The following is a 9983-nucleotide window of genomic DNA, read 5'->3' as shown; positions in this document are numbered from 1 at the left end:
AGCAGATGCCTTCATCCTTCAATCAGCACAAATAGCTTCTCCAAATTCCTCATGTCACAGATCCATTCATGAGAATTATGTCTGAATTAGAAAATCATTGAAAATGCATACCATTACAACATCCACAGAGCGAACCATCTTGAGTGCGATGGAAATCCTGATCAGAAATCAACCAAGTTACAGGGTTGGCAATCTTGCATAAAACAGGACAGTCCAACAGATCCCGCTGGGCCAACACCGTAAACATCATTAAAATATTGTAATTCTGATACAAATTACAAAATCACATCATTTTGACTCATGCTAGCTGCCTGCACTGTCTTCTTTTTGCTTATCAGCATCGTCATCTTCCGGTGGCGCTGTACCTTGGTCCGGCTCGTCGTGTGGCTGCGACTTGTCGTCCAGCGGGTAAAGTTCGGGGTAGGATACCATGCATTCCTGCATCTTGCGGAAATTGTCTATGCAGTCTGACCCTTTGGGTTCTGCCGTGCTGTAGTGGAAACAGGAGAAGGCCTCTCTGAACTCCATCCCACAGGGACCACTGGCCATGCCCCCTAGGCACGGGCAGCTCCAGTTGATCTCACCATTGGCTAGAATCAAGCCTGTGGGAAAACCATGAAAAAACAAACATTTTGCTGAAATTAATAATCACTTTTGAAAAAAAAAAAATGTTTTGCACTGATCAAAGTCCTCATCATATCTGCTTTCACTTCACTAATGATACATTGCACTTGCCATTGTATGTGGCACACAGGTTAGCCAGTTTTCTAGCAAAATGGAAGCAAAACCTTATTAGCTGCTTGTCATGTTCTTCTGGAAGGAAAACAAAGCAAGGGGCCTGTCTGTATCATTTATCTGTGAGATGGACAAATAATGTATGCTGGTAACTCAAGATAGCTTTTCCTCCAGCCATAGCTTACATGCCATCAGCATGATTACACTGTAGTGTATCACTTTACACACACACTACATACAATACAGAGGAATTTTGTTGTATTGAGGTCTGCTTTGACAAACCCTCTTTTAACAAGGTGATTTTGCTGGTTCAAACTCCCTTTTTTTCTGTTTGTACCCTGATTACTGAGAAACCTGGGGCCTGTTCCATCAAACTATCTACCTCAGAAAAACTCTCATAAGACTGAAAACTCAGGTGAGCATGATTCTGCCATTAACTTTAACACAGGAAAAAAAGCATACTTACAAATACCCTGAGTTTTCTCAGGTTGACAATTTTATGTAACAGGCCCCTAATATAAAAAGGTAATTATTATCATGGTTTCTAAGCTCTTGTTACAGAGAGCACCACAAAAAAAAATTCAAAGTACTTTGACAGACTCATTTAACATACAAGACAATCACTTTTTTGTCGGGATCACAGTGAAATGTTCCACCCTCAGTATTTGAAATGCTATCGGGGGGGGGGGGGGGGATAAAAAGATCCTCGATTAATTTTAAACCCCCTGGGTTGAACAAACATTCTGTATGTTCACCCTCTTGCCAGACATCATCTATATACATGTAGATAATGTACAACTGTAAAGATACCTTCTGCCTCTTCATCATCTTCTTCCAAGTATTTCAATTCATCCTTGATTGGGGCCTCGAGATCCTCCTTTGTTGCAAATAAGATTTTGTCCTTTCCTGCGCAAACAGTAAAACATACAGAGAATAAATGTTCGATAAGTAGTGCATTTGGCTTTCTTAGCATCAAAACAATGTTATACATTGTACTAATGCAACACTCATTTTGGTGTCCAAAATCATTATCAGCTAGTCACTCGACACTCCACAAGCTGAGCAGCATTTAGGCAACCTCCAAGAAACATTCAGAGCAAAAAAAGGGAGCGCTAGGCAGAAAGAAGGAGGTCCTCTCTCAGTGAGTTCCAGAGGTAGACTGACTCTTTATTATGAACCCACAGGGTTCTTTCCATTCGCGTATCATAGACTACACAAACCAATCAAAACGAAAAGAGTGTGACCTGAGGTCAAAGAAAGAACCAATGGAAAGTAAAGATGGGGTGATCATGAGCTGGTCTGAACTTAAACATGAATGGGACAGAACAAGAGTCATGAGGTGGGGAGCTGGGTGAGAAGTAAAAGTTCTTAGGTACTGAAAAGTGTATAATACATTGTAGGCACAAGGAAGGGGAAAGGATTGGGATGTAGTGTATGGGAGGCTAAGTATGAGAAGAAATGACAAGGGACATGTATGGAAAATAATCTCTATGGAAAGCTGAAAGAAAAATCGAATTTGATACAAATATATCTTTAGATCAATTTCACGCTCTTACACCATACCATACCCTACAGTAGACTACAGCTGTATAATTATCTACACTTTACAATGGGAAGCGAAATCTATTAGAAGGACCACGCTGTAATGATGCAGTTATCATGAGGTTATTACTCTCCTTAATTCAACTTCTCATGCATTGCTTTCCATTTTGTCCAAAATAAGTTGGCTGCAAGTAGACAAAAATAAAACAGCCTTTTTTTTGGTCATAGACCCTATCTAAAAGCTACTTTTGTTTGTACAATTGTATGATGGCTCCTCATCTAGCAAGTAGTGCAACTTGTACTGGTAAGCACTGAAGGACATGCAATGTAGATGTACATGTATGTATCTCAGCTGAATCAGCAAGAAATGCATTTGTATGTACACACACATACTTGTACATGTACATACTGTACATTGTAATGTTTTGTGGACATCAAGTAGGGGTTTAGACTGCATCTATAAACAATTTCAGATTTTGTACTAAAGTTGATCATTGGATGAGTTTTTTCAGCCTATTGTGCATGACAGATGAACGCAGAATCTCCCGTGGACGTAACTTTGAGGAAGCCCTGTTCATGTCCTGAAGTCTGTCCCTTTAATTGTAGAATATTTCATAGAAAAGGTGACTTGGTTTACATTGTAATGACCATACACCTGTAGATAGGTGTTCTACATGTATAAAGATATTGTTAGTTGAACAGGATTTTACAGATGCATTAACTCCTAAGGAAGTTCTTTGTGTCCCCCCCCCCCTTCACTCATTTGCCATACCACTTTACACTATCCTATCCTATTATAGCTATGATACTATTGTAACTAAAACGCATGGATGCATGCATGTCCTTGCCAAATATGCCTGCATCTGTGCGTAAGCTAAGGGAAGGCTATGCTAGTCACGAAGTCTAGAGAGGTATGGCAAAATTAGTTCTAAAGGGAGACATCAACTCTTTCCAACACCTATAGGCCTACAGTGGAAATTTGATAAAAGAGATCAGATAACAAAATACCTGATACATGTATAACAAAATAATTTCTCAACCAGTGCCAAAATTTATTTCCTTTGTTTTGTATTGTTTATTGACTAGATCCGTCTACTGATATAACAAAATATCTGATACAAAGAAAAATTATCTTGGTCACAAGGACCTCGTTTCACATGTTAACACATTGTATACCGAGTTTTCACTGTAGACTCTACAGTGTATTTCATTTTATTATATATCATGGTCCATTTCAATGACTGAGAATGTTCCATTTCAGTGAGGTGTTAGATTCTAACTAAAACGCATTCCAATGTACAACGTGTATCAGCATATTAAAAGTGACTCCTACTAAACTAAGTTACAGCCTCTACATTAGTACAGGTGTAACTGATATGGTGATAGTGATAGATAGTCTCTCAGCTCACACAGTGGTGAGCCGAGCTGACATACACCAAATGGGCAGTCAAGTGACACTGCACTGCATTCAAGTCATATTAAACTTAGGCCAAAAAAAAAAAATTGTTGCATTGGCGTAACCCGCCCGACCCTAAAAATTCCGCCGACCCCATGTTTTTTTATTATTTTTTTTTTGCTATCGATATCAAATATCTTGTTGATTGCGATCACGATCGCACAAACCCGGAAGTGGAAACGGCTCTGGGGATATCGGATGTACGAGGGAGAGATCTAGCGCCTCGCATAAGCCTTCCTTGATCAGTACGTCATCTGTTTCCAACACGGACACGTACTCTAACAAGATTTATTCAGTGTATACGTAGCATTCAGACTGCGATGTATTGTGCACAGTTTTGCCATAGGGTTCTTGTGTGGAGAACTTACACGAATCTGTATATGTGGGACTGTAATAGAGATCGTCGTGTGCGATGAAAAGATCGTACATATGGGTCAATTTGCATCTATCTTATCTAAGTCAAAATAGTAAAATATGAAGTGAAAACATTCAGGATAGGGATTTCAACATCTTTAAATTCTGTGAAGGGGTATAATTCCAGTAATATCGGCCTCATAAATGATTTGTACAATAGATGAACACAGCACATTCGGTGCAGCAGTTGTAACTGTTTACTGAGCTGAGCACGAGTTTTACACGTAAAATGCAGGTAGCAAAAAAAAAAAAAAAAAAAAAAAAAAAAAAAAAATCCGCCCGACCGACCCTATTTGAAAATCTCATGTTACGCCAATGCAACAATTTTTTTTTTTTTGGCCTTACTCTTCACAAGTGTACTTTTACTGTTAGTGTTTGAACTTACAAATGCCTAATGTCTAAAGTTTTGCAGTTTTGCAGTTTAGCAGTTTTGGTACCAATATAAAAATTTTACTGGTAGAACAGATCAATAAGACTAAGAGAAAAGTATACGTTAGAGTCCTACAAACGTACTACAGAGATGTCAAGTTCAAAAAACTTTTATGAGTGAGATTTTCATGACTCGGCATCTCGGCATGCGCGCGCTAACGAGGGGGGTGTCCCCCTTCCATGGTAGGGAGCTTTTTTAAATCATTAGCTCTTAATGATGCGATCTGGTGCATACTTAAGTCACTATTTTTTACTAATTTTGAAAGACAAAGGGGAAATATACCTTCAATTGCAACTATCACTTTAGTCCTTTGAGCTATGCTCCTTATTTTTGGCCCAAATTGCAGACTTCACCTGATGCGTGAGAAAAATGGGTGCCATGCGTGAGATCGTGAGACAGACCCTAAATGCTTGAGTCTCACGCAGAATGCGTGAGACTTTGTAGCTCTGGTACTAAACTACACTACAGTCCATGCAATGCAGAGTTTAATGCAGTGACACGACAGTGTCGCTGAAGTGTTACCATTTACCATCTTGGGTACAACTAGTGGAACTACAAAGTATATTCAGTGTAACCGGGTGTTACAAACTACAATTTTGCAAATAGCTCCAGCCAGTGCAGCATGCAGCTCAGTGGCAGTGCAGTGGCAGTGCAGTGGAATTAGATAGTGGCAACTCACCTTCTGCTCGACAGTGAGACATCTTCGCTTCGGGCGCCGGGCGTAGATCTACATCAGATTTGCTAAACAATTTTGGTTTTGGCAATGTGATGATATTGTGACACAATTCGTCGTAGTTTAGAACTGAACAGTACGGGAGATCGGATCATGTACAGTGTATCAAACTCGTACTTGCGTGGTCATACGCAACATTCTTACACGTTCTTCCCTGATGTAATGTCTAACGCTGTTGTATTACGCAAGACAGTACGAGCACATGTGGCCGGTGGCTCGTCCGTATACTTAGTATTACAGCATGTGCCAGTGCTGTATGTGCACTGCTGGTAATGCGTGTGGGCAAACTGCATATGCGGCGCGCGCCGGCGAGCTCTTGCCGAGGCTGCCAGCTTTAGGGAATGCATGTTGGGCGTCACCTCGGCCTAAGACATCTATGTCACTGTTGCTAGACGACTCGACCTGAGGAAAAAAAAAAAAAAACTGATGCGAAGAAATTCTAAGGACACTTGAACTTTGTGGAAGTGGGAATGAATGTTGGTTTATGTCCTCTCATCCCGGGAGTATATACCCCTAAAATATGTTCGTACGACATTAGATCGAGAAACTAAAATCAGCAGAACAAAAGAACTCATCTATTTAAAAAAAAAAAAAAATGTTCTCAATGGAGCAATTAATCACGAAACTACAATTTGACATGTATACGGTTTCACGATGAAGCCGGTTAGCATACGATTGCCTTTAAATCCATGTTGATCCTCTTGACAGTTTAAAGGGAGTGTACAGTTCTGGTGGAGGTGAGGATTTAACATTTTGCGAGACATTCAGAAACCAATCTATGAGATGTCAAAGAGCGTGCAATAAATTCTAAGGGGTAATATCAAAAGTTTATTTGATGAAAATCGGTTTTGGAATGGCTGAGATATCCGAAAAAAACAATTAAGGTGAAACAAAGAGATTCTAATAAAAGGCTTGGCCTTTTGCTTTTTAGTATTATTATCACTTTTTTGGATTTCTCAGCCATTTGAAAACCAATTTTCATCAAATAAACCTTGAATCCTTCTTAAAATTACATGTTCTTTCATATTTCATAAGAGGTTTCTCATTACCTCACTTAAGAATGTTCAAAACATGAATCCCCGCCTCAACCAGTACTGTACAGCAAAATATCAAAGTGTCATTGAGTTCCCACTTCCAACTCCTCAGTTAGCACAGACATAGAAGGCCTACACGAGTATGTGGCATATCACTACCGAGCCTGCGTTTGGGGAACTCTGCGAGTTTACCACCCATGTAAGCCCCCGGCTGGCCGCCGGGCCCCTCCCGGTCTCCCGGTTTCGGACAAATTAATAAGAGGAAAGAACTGAAAATGACTGGGAAATCTTAGAGCATAAAAAACTCTGTTCTCTCCTAGAGATTCACTCTTAGAAAAACATGTAGAGCATCGCCTGTTCCCAACCATTTACTACCCAATAAATTATATAGTGAGCCACTCCCTTTGTAATTTCTTCTTCTTCTTCTTCTTCTTCTTCTTCTTCTTCTTCTTCTTCTTCTTCTTCTTCTAAGTCTGCCTCCTTTATTTCGTCAGTAGGAACCCCTGGTGTATATATGAATTGAAATGTTCCTTGATAATTGGCGGCTTCATTTATTAGATATATATCCATCAGAAATAATTGCCGCATCTGCGGTTTTATTGTTGTGGAGCTGATACTGACTGGTATCTGGTTACCCCGATCCGAGGACAATTACAGAGCCCCCCCCCCCCCCCCACCCCTTCCGTTAAAAGTTCAGGAGTATGGTTAGGGTTAGAGTTTGGTATAGGATCAGGATTACACTCAGGATTGGGATTAGGGGAAAGGTCAGGAGAAGGGCCTGGAGTAATTGTCCATCGAGTAGGTTTACAATAATTATTGTCCTAGTTACTCCCAACCGTAAACATGTATCAAGTTAGCAAGTTATAACTAGTCGGGTGGGAGTTTATTCGGCCAAATTGTTTATTGGTCGAACTGTCCACCGGTTTACGTAGCTGTAACGTAGAGGGCGACAGAGTACGTCGTGTTATTGGTACAGGTACAAGTAGGGAACCACCAAAGAGATTTTCTCCACCTGGGGAAAAGCTCTTTGGGAACCGGGCACCCCAGCCTAATCTCTCTATCACTTCCCACTCCCTGGTGCGTCTAACATCGAGATCAGTGATTTGTACGAAATCTTTGCAATAGTTGACAATGATTAGAGATATGAGGTCTTGGTATATAATATCTAGGTCCATCCCTCATTACAGCCTTTATCTTTATCTTCTAAGGCTGGCAGCATGAAAATCACTTGGAATCACAGTCAGTTTAAAACAACGACAACAAATATAACAGCAACAAACATGACAAATATGCACACTTAGAGCAGAAATCCATTCCTGAATTTTATCAATTTCATAAGAGAAAAAATAAAATCCCTGCAGAAAAGTGCAAAAATTATCAAAATCGGATATGAAATAAGGAAGATATGACAGTCCGATTTTTTTTTTCGGAAAACACTAACCTCTTGACCAGTCGGTTTTTGGTATGAATGTTTAAATCAGCACGTTGATGATCACGCTGTCACAATTTCCAACTCATTTCATATTAGAAAATGACGAAAATCTCACATTTTAGCTGTGTGAATATAAAACTTGTCTTAAAACTACCCAAAATAGAAAAGAACAAAAATGTTGACTGATAGATACATGTAATATATTTTGGTATGGGAATATGATTTATCTCCCCTCCCCTCCCCCCGCCCCACCCACACGCACGCTAGGACATTAAAATGAAAAATAAAAAGGAACCGTCGTCACAACACACGCATTATCAAATGGTTCTGTCCGTAAAGATGGGAGGGGAAGGGGTTCACTGATGACACCAAGCGTCCCCCTCCCCCCGGCTCGCGGCCCGTGATCATGATGGCAAGATAGACTGTACCATAGGCCTATATTTTCACTTTTCACAATTTTTTTTTTCAAAAAACATTTCTAAACCAATCTTTATGAATATGCAAAATGAGCAAGTTGATGATATCATGCCCTCACAATTTTTATGTAACCTATTAGAAAAAAAAATCCGATTTTTATATTTTTTTATTTTTTTTAGCAAGACCTTGCCTGCAGCGGGTAAAGCAAAATAAGCCATACCAACATGAGTATCTGTCAGATGTAGCATCAATTTGTTTATTTATTTTTTTTAGGGGAGGGGGTGGTTTAGTCAAGTTTTATATACGTACAGCTGAAAATTGAGATTTTGTGATTTCTGTAGGACCTAGGCCTATAAATATAAAATTGTGAGAGCATGATATCTTTATGAGTGCTAATCAGAATTCAGTCAAACCTGTCTATAGCGGCCACCCAAGGGAGACGAAAAAAGTCGCCGCTTTTAGACAGGTTATCCAACTATGTGTGCATTGCCTACATTTATTGTACATTTTATATCATCGTTGTATACATCCTACTAACTTACATGTGCATGTACTAGTATGTATGGGTGTACGTATATATGGGGACCGTACAGGTACGTATGAAGAGTTGAAGGGTTTGTTTGCAAAAACCGATAAGTCCATTTTTGAAAATTTTGAAGTGCGATCTCTGTCATAAAGTTCAAATAATACCTTTTAAATGATATATTGGTCACTACATATTATGGTATATTTTTTAAGTTATGGTCAAAAGAAGCAAGAATTTTCTTATTATTCTCTTTATTTTTCTTGACCTTTAATGGCAAATATCTCTATTTTACAAAAATGGACTTATCGGTTTTTGCAAACAAACTCTTCAGTTTGTTCGCAAAAACCGATAAGTCCATTTTTATGATTTTGAAGTACGGTCTCTGTCATAAAGTACAAAATAATACCTTTTGAATGATATATTGGTCACTATATATAAAGGTACATTTTTGAAGTTATGGTCAAAAGAAGCAAAAATTTTGTTATTATTCTTTATTTTTCTTGACCTTTAATCGCAAATATCTCCATTTGGCAAATATGGACTTATCGGTTTTTGCGAACAAACTCTTCGTATGCACACGTGCCTGTCATATACATTGAACAATATTAAATGGGTTAGTCAAATACCGGTTACAGTCATCGTCTATATAATGTACCCGGTATTTATGTAATTGTTGCACAGTGGCTGCATGTGGAGTGTACAGTCGTGAAGAAAGCTTAATATAGTGCATTACAGGGGCGGCGCAGCCGTGGGGGCCGTGGGGCCCCACACTTTTTGTACACCATACAAAGGAATACATAAGGGGGCCCCCACACTTTTTTCAACCCGGAAGTACGTAAGTGGCACTAAAATGGGAGGGGAGAGAATGAGCTGAGGACCTTTTTTTTTTTTTTTTTTTTTTTTGCTTGTTAGCTGAAGAAACCGGAAGTGGACGGGGAGAGATGAGCTGAAGACCTTTTTTTTTTTGCTTGTTAGCTCATGAAACCCGAAGTGGGCCCCCACACTTTTGAAAACACTGCGCCAGCCCTGCGTTATTACGACTGAACGAGTGACGAATGCAGCGGTGGCAATCACTGAACGTTGCCATGAATGACTGGCACGGCTGCAAAGCAGAAAAACACGCTGAATTATCGGCTCTGGTCGCTATAGACAGGTTAAAATCTACCGCGGGAAACAAATGTGGCCGCTGGTCGTGTTGGACAGGTGGCCGCTATACACAGGTCTTGAACATGGCTTTTCTCTCGAGGGGATTTTTTTTTTCATT

General features: G+C 39.7%; 1 protein-coding gene across 1 annotated transcript; it reads right to left on the bottom strand.

Moving 5' to 3' along the window:
* Window positions 1–303: 303 nt before the first annotated feature.
* On the bottom strand, window positions 304–5404 carry LOC139741282 (mitochondrial intermembrane space import and assembly protein 40-B-like). The gene is made up of 3 exons (XM_071651872.1): window positions 5257–5404; window positions 1546–1641; window positions 304–602 (listed from the first exon to the last, which is right to left on the bottom strand). Exons 1-3 carry the CDS (start codon window positions 5276–5278, stop codon window positions 304–306), a joined length of 417 nt encoding a protein of 138 aa, XP_071507973.1. The 5' UTR covers window positions 5279–5404.
* Window positions 5405–9983: the final 4579 nt, after the last annotated feature.

This window comes from Diadema antillarum, unplaced genomic scaffold, assembly GCF_040938485.1.
Source record: "Diadema antillarum isolate AM-2024a unplaced genomic scaffold, OU_Dant_1.0 seq00000915_RagTag, whole genome shotgun sequence".
In the NCBI taxonomy this organism is placed as follows: domain Eukaryota; kingdom Metazoa; phylum Echinodermata; class Echinoidea; order Diadematoida; family Diadematidae; genus Diadema; species Diadema antillarum.
This window is presented reverse-complemented; position numbering and strand designations above follow the sequence as displayed.

What these genes read in the sequence shown, in the direction of transcription:
- LOC139741282 (XM_071651872.1), bottom strand. Translation starts at nt 5,278, where the DNA reads ATGTCTCACTGTCGAGCAGAAG. An exon ending in GTCTCACTGTCGAGCAGAAG is followed by an intron (nt 1,642 to 5,256) that starts GTGAGTTGCCAC and finishes CTGTTTGCGCAG; the next exon opens with GAAAGGACAAAATCTTATTT. An exon ending in AGATGATGAAGAGGCAGAAG is followed by an intron (nt 603 to 1,545) that starts GTATCTTTACAG and finishes GTTTTCCCACAG; the next exon opens with GCTTGATTCTAGCCAATGGT.